The sequence below is a fragment of the Cardiocondyla obscurior genome, linkage group LG03 (assembly GCF_019399895.1).
Source record: "Cardiocondyla obscurior isolate alpha-2009 linkage group LG03, Cobs3.1, whole genome shotgun sequence".
Taxonomy (NCBI): domain Eukaryota; kingdom Metazoa; phylum Arthropoda; class Insecta; order Hymenoptera; family Formicidae; genus Cardiocondyla; species Cardiocondyla obscurior.
Window position 1 is genome coordinate 6,767,498 of NC_091866.1, and position 21,614 is coordinate 6,789,111.

The 21,614-nt window shown below is 33.9% G+C and overlaps 3 protein-coding genes and 1 pseudogene across 3 annotated transcripts; 3 read left to right on the plus strand and 1 right to left on the minus strand.

Moving 5' to 3' along the window:
• The first annotated feature begins 10,952 nt into the window (after positions 1-10,952).
• On the plus strand, positions 10,953-11,360 carry LOC139113886 (uncharacterized). Its single transcript, XM_070675334.1, has one exon. It carries the CDS (start codon positions 10,953-10,955, stop codon positions 11,358-11,360), a length of 408 nt encoding a protein of 135 aa, XP_070531435.1.
• A 93-nt stretch (positions 11,361-11,453) lies between these two features.
• On the plus strand, positions 11,454-11,927 carry LOC139113887 (uncharacterized). The gene has a single exon (XM_070675335.1). The coding sequence runs from the start codon at positions 11,454-11,456 to the stop codon at positions 11,925-11,927; it is 474 nt and encodes a 157-aa protein (XP_070531436.1).
• Positions 11,928-12,418: 491 nt separating this feature from the next.
• On the plus strand, positions 12,419-13,708 carry LOC139113888 (golgin subfamily A member 6-like protein 2). The gene is made up of 3 exons (XM_070675336.1): positions 12,419-13,019; positions 13,137-13,330; positions 13,463-13,708. The coding sequence occupies exons 1-3, from the start codon at positions 12,419-12,421 to the stop codon at positions 13,706-13,708; spliced, it is 1,041 nt and encodes a 346-aa protein (XP_070531437.1).
• A 2,830-nt stretch (positions 13,709-16,538) lies between these two features.
• Positions 16,539-18,202, minus strand: LOC139113890 (uncharacterized; annotated as a pseudogene).
• Between the last annotated feature and the right edge of the window lie 3,412 nt (positions 18,203-21,614).

Consider the following 21,614-nt stretch of genomic DNA (forward strand, 5'->3'; position numbering starts at 1 on the left):
TGAAAATCTGGCAACGAATCATCGTGCGGTGACGTCAGCAAATGCCCACGTGACCATTTTCAGCGTTCTACCTTCACCAGAAGCAGAGATATTGACAAAAAACAAAAAAATAATTTTTGAAAATCTGGCAAAAAATCATCGTGCGGTGACGTCAGCAGATGCCCACGTGACTATTTTCAGCGTTCTATCTTCACCAGAAGCAGAGATATTGACAAAAAACGAAAAAAAAATTTTTGAAAATCTGGCAACGTATCATTGTGCGGTGACGTCAGCAGATGCCCACGTGACCATTTTCAGCGTTCTATTTTCACCAGAGGCAAAGATATTGACAAAAAACAAAAAAATTTTTGAAAATTTGGCAAAAATCATCGTGCGGTGACGTCAGCAGATGCCCACGTAACAATTTTCAGCGTTCTATTTTCACCAGAAGCAAAGATATTGACAAAAACAAAAAAAATTTTGAAAATCTGGCAACGTATCATTGTGCGGTGACGTCAGCAGATGCCCACGTGACCATTTTCAGCGTTCTACTTTCACCAGAAGCAAAGATATTGACAAAAACAAAAAAAATTTTTGAAAATTTGGCAAAAAATCATCGTGCGGTGACGTCAGCAGATGCCCACGTAACAATTTTCAGCGTTCTAATTTCACCAGAAGCAAAGATATTGACAAAAAACGAAAAAAAATTTTTGAAAATCTGGCAACAAATCATCGTGCGGTGACGTCAGCAGATGCCCACGTAACAATTTTCAGCGTTCTACTTTCACCAAAAGCAAAGATATTGACAAAAAACGAAAAAAAAATTTTTGAAAATTTGGCAACGTATCATTGTGCGGTGACGTCAGCAGATGCCCACGTGACTATTTTCAGCGTTCTATCTTCACCAGAAACAGAGATATTGACAAAAAAAAAAAATTTTTGAAAATCTGGCAAAGAATCATCGTGCGGTGACGTCAGCAGATGCCCACGTAACAATTTTCAGCGTTCTACCTCCACCAGAAACAGAAATATTGACAAAAACGAAAAAAATTTTTGAAAATCTGGCAAAGAATCATCGTGCGGTGACGTCAGCAGATGCCCACGTAACAATTTTCAGCGTTCTAATTCCACCAGAAGCAGAGATATTGACAAAAAAAAAAAAAATTTTGAAAATCTGGCAACAAATCATCGTGCGGTGACGTCAGCAGATGCCCACGTAACAATTTTCAGCGTTCTAATTTCACCAGAAGCAGAGATATTGACAAAAACGAAAAAAATTTTTGAAAATCTGGCAACGAATCATCGTGCGGTGACGTCAGCAGATGCCCACGTGACCTTTTTCAGCGTTCTACCTTCACCAGAAGCAGAGATATTGACAAAAAACAAAAAAATTTTTGAAAATCTGGAAAAATCATCGTGCGGTGACGTCAGCAGATGCCCACGTGACAATTTTCAGCGTTCTATCTTCACCAGAAGCAGAGATATTGACAAAAAACGATAAATAAATTTTTCAAAATCTGGCAACGTATCATTGTGCGGTGACGTCAGCAGATGTCCACGTGACTATTTTCAGCGTTCTATTTTCACCAGAAACAAAGGTATTGACAAAAAACAAAAAAAAAATTTTTGAAAATTTGGCAAAAAATTATCGTGCGGTGACGTCAGCAGATGCCCACGTAACAATTTTCAACGTTCTATTTTCACCAGGAGCAAAGATATTGACAAAAAACAAAAAAAAGATTTTTGAAAATCTGGCAACGTATCATTGTGCGGTGACGTCAGCAGATGCCCACGTGACCATTTTCAGCGTTCTACCTTCACCAGAAGCAAAGATATTGACAAAAAACAAAAAAAATTTTTGAAAATTTGGCAAAAAATTATCGTGCGGTGACGTCAGCAGATGCCCACGTAACCATTTTCAGCGTTCTATTTTCACCAGAAGCAGAGATATTGACAAAAAACGATAAAAAAATTTTTCAAAATCTGGCAACGTATCATTGTGCTGTGACGTCAGCAGATGTTCACGTGACCATTTTCAGCGTTCTATTTTCACCAGAAGCAAAGATATTGACAAAAAACAAAAAAAAAATTTTTGAAAATTTGGCAAAAAATCATCGTGCGGTGACGTCAGCAGATGCCCACGTAACAATTTTCAGCGTTCTATCTTCACCAGAAGCAGAGATATTGACAAAAACAAAAAATTTTTGAAAATTTGGCAACGTATCATTGTGCGGTGACGTCAGCAGATGCCCACGTGACTATTTTCAGCGTTTTACTTTCACCAGAAGCAGAGATATTGACAAAAAACGAAAAAAAATTTTTGAAAATTGGCAAAAAATCATCGTGCGGTGACGTCAGCAGATGCCCACGTAACCATTTTCAGCGTTCTATCTTCACCAAAGCAAAGATATTGACAAAAAACAAAAAAAAATTTTTTTTAATCTGGCAAAAAATCATCGTGCGGTGACGTCAGCAGATGCCCACGTAACAATTTTCAGCGTTCTACTTTCACCAGAAGCAAAGATATTGACAAAAAACAAAAAAGAGATTTTTGAAAATTTGACAACGTATCATTGTGCGGTGACGTCAGCAAATGTTCACGTAACAATGTTCAGCGTTCTACTTCCACCAGAAAAAAAGATATTGACAAAAAACAAAAAAAAAATTTTCGAAAATTTGGCAACGTATCATTGTGCAGTGACGTCAGCAAATGCCCACGTAACAATTTTCAGCGTTCTACTTCCACCAGAAGCAGAGATATTGACAAAAAACGATAAAAAAATTTTTCAAAATTTGGCAACGTATCATTGTGCGGTGACGTCAGCAGATGCCCACGTGACCATTTTCAGCGTTCTACCTTCACCAAAAGCATAGATATTGACAAATAACGAAAAATAAATTTTAAAAATCTGGCAAAAAATCATCGTGCGCTGACGTCAGCAGATGCCCACGTAATCATTTTCAGCGTTTTACCATCACCAAAAACAAAGATATTGACAAAAAACAAAAAATAAATTTTTGAAAATTTGGCAACAAAATTTCGTGCGGTGACGTCAGCAGATGCCCACGCGACTATTTTCAGCGTTCTATCTTCACCAGAAACAGAGATATTGACAAAAAACGAAAAAAAAATTTTTGAAAATCTGGCAAAGAATAATCGTGCGGTGACGTAAGCAGATGCCCACGTAACAATTTTCAGCGTTCTACCTCCACCAGAAACAGAAATATTGACAAAAACAAGAAAAAAATTTTGAAAATCTGGCAAAGAATCATCGTGCGGTGACGTCAGCAGATGCCCACGTAACAATTTTCAGCGTTCTAATTCCACCAGAAGCAGAGATATTGACAAAAAACAAAAAAAAATTTTTGAAAATCTGGCAACAAATCATCGTGCGGTGACGTCAGCAGATGCCCACGTAACAATTTTCAGCGTTCTAATTTCACCAGAAGCAAAGATATTGACAAAAAACAAAAAAAAATTTTTTGAAAATCTGGCAAAAAATCATCGTGCGGTGACGTTAGCAGATGCCCACGTAACAATTTTCAGCGTTCTACTTTCACCAAAAGCAGAGATATTGACAAAAAACAAAAAAATTTTTGAAAATCTGGCAACGTATCATTGTGCGGTGACGTCAGCTGATGCCCACGTGACCATTTTCATCGTTCTACCCTCACCAGAAGCAGAGATATTGACAAAAACGAAAAAAAATTTTGAAAATCTGGCAAAGAAGCATAGTGCGGTGACGTCAGCAGATGCCCACGTAATCATTTTCAGCGTTTTACCTTCACCAAAAACAAAGATATTGACAAAAAACGAAAAATAAATTTTTGAAAATTTGGCAACAAAATTTCGTGCGGTGACGTCAGCAGATGCCCACGTAACAATTTTCAGCGTTCTACTTCCACCAGAAACAAAAATATTGACAAAAAACGAAAAAAAAATTGTTGAAAATCTGGCAACGAATCATCGTGCGGTGACGTCAGCAGATGCCCACGTGACCTTTTTCAGCGTTCTACCTTCACCAGAAGCAGAGATATTGACAAAAAACAAAAAAATTTTTGAAAATCTAGGAAAAAATCGTCGTGCGGTGACGTCAACAGATGCCCACGTAACAATTTTCAGCGTTCTATCTTCACCAGAAGCAGAAATATTGACAAAAACAAAAAAAAAATTTTGAAAATCTGGCAAAAAATCATCGTGCGGTGACGTCAGCAAATGCCCACGTGACTATTTTCAGCGTTCTATCTTCACCAGAAGCAGAAATATTGACAAAAAACGGAAAAAAAGTTTTTGAAAATCTGGCAACGTATCATTGTGCGGTGACGTTAACAGATGCCCACGTAACAATTTTCAGCGTTCTACTTTCACCAGAACCAAAAATATTGACAAAAAACAAAAAAAAAATTTTTGGAAATTTAGCAACGTATCATTGTGCAGTGACGTCAGCAGATGCCCACGTAACAATTTTCAGGGTTCTAATTTCACCAGAAGCAAAGATATTGACAAAAAACGAAAAAAAATTTTTGAAAATCTGGCAACAAATCATCGTGCGGTGACGTCAGCAGATTCCCACGTAACAATTTTCAGCGTTCTACCTCCACCAAAAACAAAGATATTGACAAAAAACAATAAAATAATTTTTTAATATTTGGCAACGTATTATTGTGCGGTGACGTCAGCAGATGCCCACGTGACTATTTTCAGCGTTCTATCTTCACCAGAAACAGAGATATTGACAAAAAACAAAAAAAAAATTTTTGAAAATCTGGCAAAGAATAATCGTGCGGTGACGTAAGCAGATGCCCACGTAACAATTTTCAGCGTTCTACCTCCACCAGAAACAGAAATATTGACAAAAAACGAAAATAGAATTTTTGAAAATCTGGCAAAGAATCATCGTGCGGTGACGTCAGCAGATGCCCACGTAACAATTTTCAGCGTTCTAATTCCACCAGAAGCAGAGATATTGACAAAAAACAAAAAAAAATTTTTGAAAATCTGGCAACAAATCATCGTGCGGTGACGTCAGCAGATGCCCACGTAACAATTTTCAGCGTTCTAATTTCACCAGAAGCAGAGATATTGACAAAAAACGAAAATAAATTTTTGAAAATCTGGCAACGAATCATCGTGCGGTGACGTCAGCAGATGCCCACGTAACAATTTTCAGCGTTCTATCTTCACCAGAAGCAGAAATATTGACAAAAACAAAAAAAAAATTTTGAAAATCTGGCAAAAAATCATCGTGCGGTGACGTCAGCAAATGCCCACGTGACTATTTTCAGCGTTCTACCTTCACCAGAAGCAGAAATATTGACAAAAACGAAAAAAATTTTTGAAAATCTGGCAACGTATCATTGTGCGGTGACGTCAGCAGATGCCCACGTAACAATTTTCAGCGTTCTACTTTCACCAGAACCAAAAATATTGACAAAAAACAAAAAAAAAATTTTTGGAAATTTAGCAACGTATCATTGTGCAGTGACGTCAGCAGATGCCCACGTAACAATTTTCAGGGTTCTACTTTCACCAGAGACAGAGATATTGACAAAAAACGAAAAAGAAATTGTTGAAAATCTGGCAACGAATCATCGTGCGGTGACGTCAGCAGATGCCCACGTGATTTTTTTCAGCGTTCTACCTTCACCAGAAGCAGAGATATTGACAAAAAACAAAAAAAAATTTTTTGAAAATCTAGGAAAAAATCGTCGTGCGGTGACGTCAGCAGATGCCCACGTGACTATTTTCAGCGTTCTATCTTCACCAGATGCAGAGATATTGACAAAATACGATAAATAAATTTTTCAAAATCTGGCAACGTATCATTGTGCGGTGACGTCAGCAGATGTCCACGTGACTATTTTCAGCGTTCTATTTTCACCAGAAGCAAAAATATTGACAAAAAACAAAAAAAAAATTTTTGAAAATTTGGCAAAAAATTATCGTGCGGTGACGTCAGCAGATGCCCACGTAACAATTTTCAACGTTCTATTTTCACCAGGAGCAAAGATATTGACAAAAAACAAAAAAAAGATTTTTAAAAATTTGGCAACGTATCATTGTGCGGTGACGTCAGCAAATGCCCACGTGACTATTTTCAGCGTTTTACTTTTTCCAGAGGCAAAGATATTGACAAAAAACAAAAATAAATTTTTTGAAAATTTGGCAAAAAATTATCGTGCGGTGACGTCAGCAGATGCCCACGTAACCATTTTCAGCGTTCTATCTTCACCAAAAGCAAAAGCATTGACAAAAAACAAAAAAAAATTTTTTTTAATCTGGCAAAAAATCATCGTGCGGTGACGTCAGCAGATGCCCACGTAACAATTTTCAGCGTTCTACTTTCACCAGAAGCAAAGATATTGACAAAAAACAAAAAAAAAATTTTTGAAAATCTGGCAACGTAACATTGTGCGGTGACGTCAGCAGATGCCCACGTAACAATTTTCAGCGTTCTACTTCCACCAGAAAAACAGATATTTACAAAAAACAAAAAAAAAATTTTTTTAAATTTGGCAACGTAACATTGTGCGGTGACGTCAGCAAATGTTCACGTAACAATGTTCAGCGTTCTACTTCCACCAGAAAAAAAGATATTGACAAAAAACAAAAAAAAAATTTTCGAAAATTTGGCAACGTATCATTGTGCAGTGACGTCAGCAAATGCCCACGTAACAATTTTCAGCGTTCTACTTCCATCAGAAGCAGAGATATTGACAAAAAACGATAGAAAAATTTTTTAGAATTTGGAAACGTATCATTGTGCGGTGACGTCAGCTGATGCCCACGTGACCATTTTCATCGTTCTACCCTCACCAGAAGCAGAGATATTGACAAAAAACGAAAATAAAATTTTGAAAATCTGGCAAAGAAGCATAGTGCGGTGACGTCAGCAGATGCCCACGTAATCATTTTCAGCGTTTTACCTTCACCAAAAACAAAGATATTGACAAAAAACGAAAAATAAATTTTTGAAAATTTGGCAACAAAATTTCGTGCGGTGACGTCAGCAGATGCCCACGTGACCTTTTTCAGCGTTCTACCTTCACCAGAAGCAAAGATATTGACAAAAAACAAAAAAAAAATTTTCGAAAATTTGGCAAACAATCTTCGTGCGGTGACGTCAGCAAATGCCCACGTAACAATTTTCAGCGTTCTACTTCCACCAGAAACAGAAATATTGACAAAAAACAATAAAAAAAATTTTCAAAATCTGGCAACGTATCATTGTGCGGTGACGTCAGCAGATACCCACGTGACTATTTTTAGCGTTCTACATTCACCAAAAGCAAAGATATTGACAAAAAACGAAAAAAGAATTTTTTAAAATCTGGCAAAGAATCATCGTGCAATGACGTCAACAAATGCCCACGTAAAAATTTTCAGCGTTCTAATTCCACCAGAAGCAGAGATATTGACAAAAAACGAAAATAAATTTTTGAAAATCTGGCAACGAATCATCGTGCGGTGACGTCAGCAGATGCCCACGTGATTATTTTCAACGTTCTACTTTCACCAGAAGCAGAAATATTGACAAAAAACGAAAAAAAAATTGTTAAAAATCTGGCAATCAATCAACGTGCGGTGACGTCAGCAGATGCCCACGTGACCATATTCAGCGTTCTATCTTCACCAGAAGCAGAGATATTGACAAAAAACAAAAAAAAAGTTTTTGAAAATCTGGCAAAAAATCATCGTGCGGTGACGTTAGCAGATGCCCACGTAAAAATTTTCAGCGTTCTACCCTTACCAGAAGCAGAGATATTGACAAAAAACAAAAAAAAATTTTTTGAAAATCTGGCAACGTATAATTGTGCGGTGACGTCAGCAGATGCCCACGTGACTATTTTCAGCGTTCTACTTTTACCAAAGGCAAGAATATTGACAAAAAACAAAAAAAAAGTTTTTGAAAATTTGGCAAAGAATCTTCGTGCGGTGACGTCAGCAGATGCCCACGTAACAATTTTCAGCGTTCTACTTTCACCAGAAACAGAAATATTGACAAAAAACAATAAAAAAAATTTTCAAAATTTGGCAACGTATCATTGTGCGGTGACGTCAGCAGATACCCACGTGACTATTTTTAGCGTTCTACATTCACCAAAAGCAAAGATATTGACAAAAAACGAAAAAAGAATTTTTTAAAATCTGGCAAAGAATCATCGTGCGGTGACGTCAGCAGATGCCCACGTAACAATTTTCAGCGTTTTATTTTCACCAGCAGCAGAGATATTGACAAAAAAACAAAAAAAAAATTTTTGAAAATCTGGCAAAAAACAATCGTGCGGTGACGTTAGCAGATGCCCACTTAACAATTTTCAGCGTTTTACCCTCACCAGAAGCAGAGATATTGACAAAAAACAAAAAAAAATTTTTTGAAAATCTAGCAACGTATCATTGCGGTGACGTCAGCAGATGCCCACGTGACTATTTTCAGCGTTCTACCTTCACCAAAGGCAAAGATATTGACAAAAAACGAAAAAAGAATTTTTTAAAATCTGGCAAAGAATCATCGTGCGGTGACGTCAACAAATGCCCACGTAACAATTTTCAGCGTTCAACTTTCACCAGAACCTAAAATATTGACAAAAAACGATAAAAAAGTTTTTGAAAATTTTGCAACGTATCATTGTGCGGTGACGTCAGCAGATGCCCACGTGACTATTTTCAGCGTTCTAATTTCACCAGAAGCAGAGATATTGACAAAAAACAAAAAAAAATTTTTTGAAAATCTGGCAACGTAATATTGTGCAAAACTTGAAAAATTGCATACGGGCCTATTTTGAAACTTCTACCTTCACCAGTAGCTGAAATATAGCCAAAAAACAATAAAAAATATTTTTGAAATCTTGCAATGTAGCATTGTGCGGCACTTAACAAAGATGCACACGGGCCTATTCCGATCCTTCTACTTTCACCAGTAGCCGAAATACGGCAAAAAAAACAAAAAAAAATATTTTTGAAATCTAGCAACGTAGCATTGTGCAAAACTTGAAAAAAATGCATACGGGCCTATTCCGAGCTTTCTATTTTCACCAGTAATCAAGATATGGTCAAAATACGATAAAAATTATTTTTAAAAACTGGCATCATAGCATTGTGCGGCACTTAAAGGAGATGCATACGGGCCTATTCCGAGCTTTTTACTTTCACTAGTAGCCGAGATATGGCAAAAAAACGAAAATAAATATTTTTGAAATTTGTTAACGTACCATAGTGCGGATCTTGAGAAAAATGTATACGGGCCAAGTCCGAGTTTTCCACTATCATCGATAGTTGAAATATGGCCAAAAAACGATAAGAAATATTTTTGAAATCTGGCAACGTAGCATTGTGCGAAACTTGAAAAAAATGCATAAGGGCCTATTCCGAGCTTTCTACTTTCATCGGTAGCCGAGATATGGCCAAAAAACAACAAAAAATATTTTTTTAAATCTGTTAACTTAGCATTGTGCGAAACTTGAAAATAATGCATACGACCGTATTCCGAGCTTTCTACTTTCACTGGTAGCCGAGATATGGCCAAAAAACGATAAAAAATATTCTTGAAATCTGGCAACATAGCATTGTGCGACACTTAGAAAAGATGCATACAGTTCTATTCCGAGCCATTACTTTCACCAGTAACCGAAATATGGCCAAAAAACAATAAAAAATATTTTTAACATCAGGCAACGTAGCATTGTGCGGCACTTAACGGAGATGCACACGAGCCTATTCCAAGCTTTCTACTTTCACCGGTAACCGAGATATGGCCAAAAAACGATAAAAAATATGCTTGAAATTTGACAACATATCATTGTGCAACACTTAAAAAAAATGCATACGGTCCAATTCCGAGCCTTTTACTTTCACTAGTAGCCGAGATATGGCTAAAAAAAAAAAAAAATTTTTAACATCTGGCAACGTAATATTGTGCAAAACTTGAAAAAAATGCATACGGGCCTATTTTGAAATTTCTACCTTCACCAGTAGCCGAAATATAGCCAAAAAACAATAAAAAATATTTTTGAAATCTTGCAATGTAGCATTGTGCGGCACTTAACGGAGATGCACACGGGCCTATTCCGATCCTTCTACTTTCACCAGTAGCCGAGATATGGCAAAAAAACGAAAAAAAATATTTTTGAAATCTAGCAACGTAGCATTGTGCAAAACTTGAAGAAAATGCATACGGGCCTATTCCGAGCTTTCTACTTTCACCAGTAACCGAGATATGGCCAAGAAACGAAAAAAAATATTATTAAAATCTGGCAACATATCATTGTGCGGCATTTAAAAAAGATGCATACGGTTCTATTTCGAGCCTTTTACTTTCACCAGTAGCCGAGATATGGCTAAAAAACAAAAAAAAATTTTTTGAAATTTGGCAACGCCCAATAAACACAGATTAAAATAAAATACAAATAATAGTCAAATAATACGTACGTATATACCGTGTAATAAACATATGAGATAGACGTATATTACTGGTAGACATGTCCCCGACCTATCCCATTTTATATACGTATTTATTTACTTATTTATAAACGTATTTTTTTTTATATTAATAAACGTATTAAGAAACATATTTTTATACGTGTTAAAAAACTTATTAATAAACGTGTTACGGTACATAATAATAAACGTATTATTGACTTTCGTTTCCAATTGCAGAGCGAATGGTTGTGTGTCTGAGCGAGTGCATGTAGAAAAAGGTCTTGTGGGAGTAAAATAGTTCTTCAGAAGTAAAGGGTTGGTTTGAGGGAAAGAGGGAAGGGTTTTTAAGGAGGGCAAGTGAGGGTAAAGAGCAAAGGTAAGAATAAAGGGAAAAATCGGAAAAGATATAAAGAGGAGTTCTTTTTGAGGATAAGTTGGCGGTGACAGGGAAAAAACCGTGTGTAAGACAAACAAAAGGAGGAAGGCAAGGGGGTAAAGGAGAGAGTAAGAGGTAACAAAAACAAAGGGAAAAGAGATAAAAAAGATTTGGAAAATGAGTGACCAGGAAAAGAAAAATGTGGAGAGCGGAAGTGAGGAAAGAAAAGAGGAAAAAGGAGAAGAGAAAATAAAGAAGAAAATGGGTAGACCTGCAAAGGTAGAACTGTTAAGAAGGGAAAGGGCCAACAGCTTGCCAATTATGGAAGCGTGGAAGCAAGGGGAGAAAAGGAAGAAAAAGCAAGAGGAAAAAGGCGAAATAGAGGGTTGGGAAAGATTTAGGAAAAGTGTAAAAGTTTATAGATCGCCGGTGAAAACAACAGAAGAGGGTGGTAAAGGAGGAATAAGCAAGAAAGGTTTTGAAGAGGTGATAAAGGAGATGAGAAGTGGATTCGCAAGGATCCAAGCGCAGATGGAGAAGGTAAAGGAAATAAAGGTACAAATCAGAAAGGAAATAGAAGTTTGAAGAAAATATGGAAAAAAAGAGAAGATAAATTTAGAGAAAAGAATAGATGAGATGGAAAAAAAAATAAGAGAAAAAAAATATGAGGGAGGTAAAATGGAAATACCAGCAGAAATACAGGGAAAGGTTTTAAGTTTGGAAGAAAGAACGAGAATGTTGGAAATGGCAAAAGAAAGAGAAAAGAAAAAATGGAGGAAAAACAATTTAATAATAAGAGGTATAAAGATAAAAAATGAAGAAAAAAAGGCGTTGAAAGAACAAATGGGAGAAATAATAGAAGCAACAGATGTGAAAGCAAAGATAGAGGATGTAAATAAGATAGGAGGAGTAAATAAAGGAGGTTATGGTATGATGTGGGTAAAGATGGAAAACTTTAAAGAAAAACTGGAAATATTAAAATGCAAGGGAAAACTAAAGGACAGGACGGAATGGATAGGAGACGATCTGACAGAATATGAAAGGAAAGTAGAATGGCTCATAAAGAGAGAAGCGGATAGATTGAAAAGAGAAGGAAAACAGGTAAAAATAGGATACAAGAAGATATGGGTAAATAAAGAAATGTGGATATGAGATGATTTGAAGGAAGAATTGAAAAAATGGGATGGAGCGAAAGAGTTTGAAAAAGAAGGAAATAAAAGGAAGAGGGTAATAGCAGATAGATTAAATGCAAGTTTTTGAAAAGGGGCGGAAGAAGAGAAGTAAATGAGTTGGAAAAAGTGGAGAGAAAAGATGAGGAAAGAGGAAAAGAAAAGGATAAAGAAAAAAATAAAAAAAGGAAAGATAAAAGGAAAAAAGAAAAAAAAAGGAGAAAAAGGAGAGAGGAAAGGAAAAGGCGGAGATAAAAGATAGAAACGTGAGAATAATTTTTTGGAACGTGGCAGAAATAGAAAACAAGGATGAAGATTTCTGGAAGAACATGGAGAAATGGGAGGTGATTTATATGTGTGAAACTTGATTGGAAGAAAAAAAATGGAAGGGGTTAAGAAGCAGACTGCCAAAAGGCTACAAATGGATAAATAAGGGAGCAGAAAAGAAAAATAAGAAGGGAGGGCAATGGGGGAATGGTGATGGGATGGAGGGAGGAATTGGAAGGAGAAAAATTAGAATTTGAAGATAGGAAAGGAATAATAGGAATAAAGATAAAAAGTGGAAAAGTATGGTGGAAAATAGCAGGGGTATATGTAAATGAGGATTTAGAAGACTTAACAGAGAATATGAGAAATTGGATAGATGAAAAAGAGGAAGGAACGAGATATCTGATAGGGGGAGACTTTAATGTGAGGACGGGAGAAGAGGGCGAGCTATGGGATGATGAAAAAGAAGAAGAAGATAAGGAAGAGAGAAAAAGGAAAACAAAGGATAAAAAAATTACAGGAAAAGAAAAAAAATTTTGTAAAGCTTTGGAAGAAGCAGGATGGGGAATAGTCAATGGTTGTACAAGAGGAGATGAAAAGAGTGAATGGACATATGTAGGGGGAAGAGGAAAAACAGTGATAGACTATGTGATCAGTAACGTGGAATCAAAAGGAGAAATAGTAGAAATGAAGGTGGGGGAGGAAGTGGACTCAGACCACTTACCCTTAATAGTGACGATAAAAATGGAGGGAGGAAAGAGGAGAAGATGTAAATATGGTATAAAAAAGAGCACGAGACTAGTTTGGAGTGAGAAGGAGAAGAAAATTTTCAGGGAAAAATATAAAGAAAAAAGAGAGAAAGAAAACAATACGGAGGAAAATTGGAGAAGTTTTAGTAAGGAACTGGAAAAAACAAAGAATGTAGTTAAAAAAGAAATGAAAATAAAGAAGAAGGAAAAACCAAAAGAAAGATGGTGGAATGACGATTGTAAAAGGAAAAAAGGTGAAGTAAAGGAAGAAATGCTAAAATGGAGGAAGGGGGAAGGGAGTAAGGAGAATTATAAAAAGAAGAAAAGTGAATATAAGAAGCTATGTGAGGAGAAAAAATTGCAAGAAAAGGTGAGATAGGAGAAAGAAATAGAAAAGATTAGAACAGAAGGAGAAGTATGGAAAGTAGTAAACAAGGGAAGAAAAAAAAGGAAGAAAGTGGAGAAAAAAATAAAGATTGAAGAATGGGACGGATATTTTAAGAAAATGTTAGGAGAAGTGGAATGGAGAGTAAGAGAAGAAATAGGAGAAGACAGAATAGAAGACAATGAGGAAGATATAAATAGAGAAGAATTTGAAAATGTAATAAGAAGGTTGAAAAAAGGAAAAGCAGCAGGAAGTGATGGTTTAGAAAATGAAATATGGAAATGGGGAGGGGGGGAAGTAAAAGAGAAATTATGGAAAATGTGCAAAAGAGTATGGAGGGGGGAGGGAATGCCGGAGGAATGAAGAGAAGGTGTGGTAGTTCCGGTGTTAAAAAGAGGAAAAGGTAAAAAAGTAGAAGAGTATAGAGGGATAACGTTGACACAGACTGCGTACAAAGTGTATGCATCTGTGTTAGCAGAAAGATTAAGAAAAAAAATAGAAGAAAAAGGAATATTACCGCAGAGTCAAGCCGGTTTTAAAAGAGACATGGGGACAGTAGATCAAATATATGTGTTAAATTACCTGCTAAATAAGAAGATAGAGGAAAAGGAAGGAAAAATGGTAATAGCGTTTATAGATTTGAGAGCGGCTTTTGACTCTGTAGACAGGAGAAAATTGGTGGAAACAATGAAGAAAAAAGGGGTAAGGGAGGGATTGATAAGAAGGTGTGAAGAAATATTAGAGGAAACGGTGAATAAAGTTAAGGTAAAGGATAAAGAAGGGAAAAGTTTCTGGACGACAAAGGGAGTAAGACAGGGTTGTCCGCTTAGTCCTAGCCAGTTGACACTCTTGTTGGCAGACATAGATGAAGAATTAGAAAAAGGAGGATGGGGGGGTATAAGAATAAAAGACAAGAGAGTTTACTCGCTGGCGTACGCGGATGACATTGCGCTACTGGCAGAAAATGAGGCAGGGATGAAAGAAATGATTAAAAACATGGAAGAATATGTAAAGGAAAAGGGATTGGAAGTGAATGTAAAGAAAACAAAGATAATGAGGTGTAGAAAGGGGGGGAGGGAGATGGAAAAAACTAAATGAGTATGGAAAAGGGAAGAAATAGAGGAAGTTAAAAGTTTTAAGTATTTGGGATACATAATCATGAGAAATGGAGAGCAGAAAGAGCATGTAAAGGACAGAGTAAAAAGAGCGGCAAGAATAATGGGGCAGGTGTGGAGTATAGGTAAAAGAAAATTTGGAAAAGATTGGAGTAAAAGAATATGGCTATTTGATAAACTGGTATGGTCGGTTATTAATTATGGCGTGGAAATATGGGGATGGAAGGAAAGAGAAGAGGTGGAGATATTACAGGAAAAATACTTGAGATGGGTGCTGGGAGTAAGAAGATATGTACCAGGATATATAGTGAGAGAAGAACTACAGAGGGATAAATTGAAAGGTAGAGCAGGGATGAGAGCATGGAAATATGAAAAACGGCTAGAAAAAGGGAAAGGAGGAGTTCTAGCAAAATGGTGCTGGGAAGAAATGAAGGAAAGAGCAAGGGAGGGAAGAAGCAAAGGAAAATGGGAAAAAGAAAAAGAGGAATTTTTTGAAAAATTTGGGTGGTCGGGAAAAGAGGTGGAAGATCTAAGAGAAAGAGGGGAAATAAAGGGGGAATATTTGGTGGAAAAGGATAAAGAATGGCAAAGAGAGGAAAGATGGAAAAAAATAAAAGAGTCAAAATTTAATAAGTATTATAAAAAAGTGAAAGAGGAAGGGATACCAGGATATTTAAAATTGGGGTGGAAAGAAGAAAAATGGCAAAGAGTGGCAAAATTTAGATTAGGGGAGGAAATGAGAGAAAATAAATATTGGGAGGGAGAGGAGAAAAGAAAATGTAGAATTTGTTTAAAGAAGGAAGAAACGTGAGAACATATATGGGAGGAATGTATAGACTGGGGAAACGAGAATAGTTGGGAGGAAATGGTGGAGGAAATTCTGGGAGGGGAAGGAAAGGGGATTGATTGGTTGGAAAATTTGGAAAGAACAAGGGAAAAAAATAGGAGTGAATGAAAGTATGAAAGAAAAAAGCGTCAGAAGCGGGGGTCCAAAGATAGAATTTAAGGTAGAATTAAGGCAAAATAATGTAAAGAATGAATGGATGTGTGATCTTTCTCTCTCTCGATGCGTAGGTAATAGAATAGGAAAAAAGGCGTAGGATATAAGTTTTACTTTCAGGAAACGGCTGTAAGAAGAAAGAAGACTATAAAAGTAGAAATAGTTTAGAGATAAGAATGAAGTTTTAAGATATATTTTATGAAATTGTAAGCAGAAAATTGGGGAAGCGAAAGTCCCGGTGTACCTCCGAGGAGAAAATAAACACCTTATATATATAATAAACGTATTAACACGTACTTATAAACGCATTTATATACTATATATATATAGAGTTTTCCGTTGCAGCATGTTACTTTCAAAAATTATAGATAGTGAATTAAAATTGTAGATAAAAAGTCCTGATACAGTTCTGTAAAATTTGTACAGAACTTTTCATCTCCAATTTTAATTCACTACCCATAGTGTTTGGGAGTAACATGTTGCAACGTAAAACCCTGTATATGTGTCTAATTTGAAACAAGAAACAAGAAAAAAGACAAATATTTCCAAAACTATTAAATAACTTATTAATACACAAAAATAGTAGTTTATTTATCAGCTTTAGTTACTTCACAAATTAAATAAAAAAACAAAAAATATTAAATTGCAAATGTAATTATAAAGAATGTTCAACCATAATAAACAATTAATTCTACATAAGTAGTAACATTTTGGGTACTATATGAAGTAACCACATATAGCAATATTTTTAGTGGTTTAATAAATAAATTTTCAGATCAAGTATTAAAAAAAAATTTTGTAGCAAAACTATTTTTTGTGTATACAAGTATATTTAAAAATTTTACAATTTTTATAATTTTTAAATTTATTGTAAAAATTTAATGTTATATGTGATAGCCATACAAAAAAGTTACAAAATAATTATTGAAATTATTAGTTTTTATAACATAAATAAAAAAAACGTGTGATAAAGTAAACATTATAAGAATTAATTAAATAAAAATAAAAATACAACATCATAGGCGGATTATAACAAATGTTATTAGTTTTCTATTAAAAAATGATAAAAAAAAGTATTTTAAGAGAAGTTAGTTTTTTTAAAATCATAATAACTTAGTCAATTACTTGCTAACTTTAGCCAATCTTTTACAGAGTTTTCAATGATTTTATCTCCAGTATATGGTCCATTTATTTCTCCGAAGACAAGTCTAGCACTTTCTAAAAAAATAAATACGTGTAATAATATTTTTATTAAATTACATTAAAATTGTTATTGCTTAACTGTAATACTTATTATAAGTTATACGTACCATAAATAACATTCATAATTTTCTTATTTTTAAATGCGATCTTATTTTTTGGTCCAGCCCAATTAAAGTATGTTGCTAATTTATTACTTAACAAATATTTCAACATACTCATCACACAACTACGTTGATTTTCACCTCCAATTGATGCTAGTCTTGTGCGCTGTAATGAAAGAAAGAAATATATAATTTATAATAAAATACGTTTTTCTGATCATACAAAAAGAAAACGTAACAATACTTACATAATAATTATAGTTTTCTTCAGTATCTAATAATGTTTCCATTTTTTAAAATTGTTCCATTGTTGAAAGAGGAAGTTCTGGTAATCCTTCAGGTTTAGATGTGATTATTTGTGTTGAATCCTTATTCCGTAAAAGTATGTTAATTTTTGACAAAATTTGTTTGTATGTTATTTCAATACTTTGTAAATATGAGAGAACAACACGCTGAAATTCAGTTTCAGGTAATAGTACAAAATTTTTCTTACAAGAAGTTTCGATACTACAACCAGGATTAAACGTCTTATCAATAGGTTGACACTTCTTATCTGTTTCCATTAAATCAAATGAAGTTTCTTTGATATTATTACATCCAAGTTTTGGTGTTAATTTTGTGATAATTCCACTGACGGGCTGAATAGATGTGATAACAGGGCCCGCAGATATTTGTTGTGATAAAGATTGTATATTTTTTATGTGTTCTAATTGATTTTGGAGCGGACCACTAACTGTTCTTTGTAGCAAACAACCTGTATTATTTTGGGATCTGTTCATAAAGATATGGTTTTTAATCTCTCTTTTTTTGTCAATATTAAGACTATTACTTGATGTCACATCAATTGTCGAAGAACTGTCCACTGAAGCTGTTAGATCTTCTGTACTAGTACTTGAGGACGGAGTTGGACTTCGTACTACTTTTTTATTTCTTTTAGAGGACATTTTTTTATTTTTTTGTTTTTTTTTACGCTTTAGAGTTGACGAATTGTTATTTTTGTTACTATTTTCTATTTTATTACATTTGGATCTAACTAAATTATTTTTATCAACTATTGTAGTGTTATCTGATGTGCTTTGTTCAATATAAGTGTTAAGAAACTGCTTAGCAGAATCATAATTATCTAAACATTTATATAAGTAAATATTAAGATACATCTATTTGCAGAATATTAAACGTATAGTACATTTGCATATAGTTTTCAAATATAAGTTTCATATATATACAAACCATCTGTATGTAGAACAGTGTCAATATCATATTTTTTCCATGAGGATTGATATACTGCATTAGACTTTACTAAAGATGTAAATTTCACATCAGATTTGGTGTTTGGCCAGTAACAATCTGAATTGTTATCAGTTATCCAAATGAGAGGAACAATTGAACATTCTTTTTGACCTTTTTTCAAAAATTGCACTACAGCATACGTACTCATTTCTGTCTACAAACTTTTTACGGGTTTTTTCTTTTACGGTGCTATCCTTAAAGTGTCCTGTGTTTAATTATAAAAACTCTGTATATGTGCGTATAACATATTTATGTTACTCTTGATGTTTAATTAAAAATGCAGCAAATCCATTTTTAAATGGAAAAATAAGATATTTAAAATGTATTTCTTCTACGTAAAATGTTATTGATAAATCATAACTGTAAACAAAATATATTCCTAATTTGGAAGATGGTTTAAGAGAATTGTATAAATTACGCATATATCTAAAAGGTGTTCCAACACGTTTGTAACGGCCTTCTATATAAAAAATATGTTTAACTTCAACAACTTTATTGTAAACCGATACAGCATTGTCTGGTCTTTTTATAGAAATTTTAAAACGATCGGTTATTAAAATCAAGCATTCAAAGGAATGTTTATTTTCAGATTTATTAATAATTTTTTTAGGCATATACTTTTTCACAATAGAGTTGTTTAAAGATAAAGAATCTAATTCTGTTACTCGATTAGCTATTTGTTGAATAGGGAGCCTGGTACCACGAACTAAATTTTTTACTTTGCCTAAATAATTTTTATATGGGTAACAACTAAAACTTTCTAGAGGACCATACATTTCAACATCTTTGCAAATATGAAGCAGTAAATGTACATTATATACTACAAAACAAGGACCATAAATGATTGCTGACTTCTGAACAAATTTAAGTATAGTTTGTTTAGCAATATGTAAATATGAATCTATTAATATTTTGCTGCATAATATTGTTACAGCTATATGCAGCAATAAGAGATGATCGTATCTTTTACTATCTAAATTATTATACATAACAATAGGAAACAAATATGTTATAAAGTTCCGGAATTCTGTAGCTTTCCATCTTTTTATCTTCTCAAAACTTCGTGGTTTTCTAATAAATTCGCATGGTACATATTTTCGTAATTGTTCCATTCTATTGCTCATATTAATTAATTGTCTTTTCGATAATTTACATTTACGTGTTCCTTCTACTAAATAGTTTACCAGAATCCGTTTTACAACAACCAAATATATCAAGTGCATAGGATCTAAAGGAAATTGTGTTACTAATCCTAAATCTTTGATTTTAAGTAAAAGAGATGTACCTTTAATATGTGTACGGACCTTATCAATACAAATTTAATTTAATAAAAAATCACTATCTCTTCCTTCTTTGTATTTTTTCTTTACTGGATAGTACAATTTTCTTTTACGATAGAATTTAGGAAATTTATCATGTTCTTTATTAGAAGTTTCGATTTCTGCTACTATCCAACATTTTTCGCATCCGTGTTTGCTTGTATGTCCCATAATCATTTTTAACATTGCTCTCGCAGGTGCGTCACAAATAAAAGATCTTATTTTTATTCTATATACATTATCTTTATATTCAATATTATTTAATAAAAGAGAGTTTAATTCTTTTATAAAATTGTCTAAAAACAATTCCAATGGATCAGGTTTTCCACTTCCACAAAATAAACCCACCCTACATGGTGAATTATCAATTAATGTGTCACTTCGTAATAATATAGGCCAAACTTCAATCGAGCTACTTTTAAACAGCGGTAAACCGTCAATATTAAAATCCAATTTAATAATATAATGTATTGATGGAATTTTTAACCCATATTTTAATTTTTGTTTTAATTTTGTTTCTATGCCAAAATAACACATTTCACCATTATTTAAAGAAAATATTTTTGTTTCCCGTGGAGTGTTTAAGAAACATCTTGCAGTAAGCGGTAAATAATCATAAGTTATTTTCAACATTTGCAAAAGTTCATCGAGTGCAGTATGCGTGATATTATTTTTTAAAGCCCATTTACGTAAATTATCACTACTGAATATTGTACATTTAGTTCTATTATATTCAAAATAATTTTCTTTTAAATCACGTATGGGAGTATGTTTTGCATCCTTTGTGTTCATAAGTGACAAATAAGTTTTCACATTATTAAAATCAGTCGTTTTACAATTCAGCATATAATTTTCATTAATCTTAAATATATTTTCGCAATTATAAATACCATCTTCCAAATTCAATTCTTTTTCATTAGTAAAATTATCAAACGTATTTTTATAGTCTACATTATTACGAGATAAGTTTCCAATATTAATAAAACACGATTCGCACGTACAATTAAATTCTGCATTATTTAGACATGCAAACTTTTTATTTTTTAAATTTAATTGTGTAGAGATGAAAGAAGTATCATTGTTTTTTGATAAACTGCAATTTTCTAGTACTGTTTTTAATTTTCGTTCAATTTTTCTACGCAATTGCCGTTTACCAACAATTTTCTTTTCGACTGGCATATTATCCCTAATAGCACATGATATCATTCGAATATTCTACATTTTTACTATAAATATACGTAACGTAAGTAATATACAAAGAATATTCGTACAACATCTTAATAGTATGTTATTTTGTTGTATATTCTCAGAATAAACTCACAATATCTACACTAAATGTAAGTAATATACTGAGAATATTTGAATAACATCTGAAAAGTATTTTTTCGTATGTTCTCAAAATATACTAAGAACATACCGCCATATTAAGTATGTTTAGAAAACGTTCAAAGAACGCTCGTGATAAGTTGCATCTAAATATATCTTCTGAACATACTCATTGGTACGCCATTTTGAATTACTGTTTCTACAGTCTTTTCTTCCGTTCCGCCGGCCCGATCGGAGCTTTACGAGCATAACCTCACAGGTAATAATCTAAAAAATCTTTTACATCTTTGTATTTAAACACATTTTAATATTCATTTTATTAAAATTAAAGTTTATCTTGTATAATATTATACTATATTTTTATACACATGTCCATATTTTTCTGTTATGCAGTTATGCTCGTGCGGCTAAAACTAAGGTTAAGTAAGGTTCTGGGGGGAATTGCAGTACAACGCCACGCACATTGTCGCTAGAAATACAGGTTCGTACGATATTTATTTGCATGAGAGATTACACATTGCCTTGTACGGTGACACTAATTTTTAATAACTCTTGTTTTTTATGTTGCAGGTTAAACGAGCATGTAATAAGCACACATACGTGCTGCACGAACAGCGTGAGCTGGAGCTGGATTTTGTATTTATTTCCACGCACCACGGACATTGTCAATTGAAATACAGGTTCGTACGATATTTATTTGCATGAGAGATTACACATTGCCTTGTACGGTGACAATAATTTTTAATAACTCTTGTTTTTTATGTTGCAGGTTAAACGAGCATGTAATAAGCACACATACGTGTGCACGAACAGCGTGAGCTGGAGCTGGATTTTGTATTTATTGCCACGCACCACGGACATTGTCAACCGAAATACAGGTTCGTACGATATTTATTTGCATGAGAGATTACATTT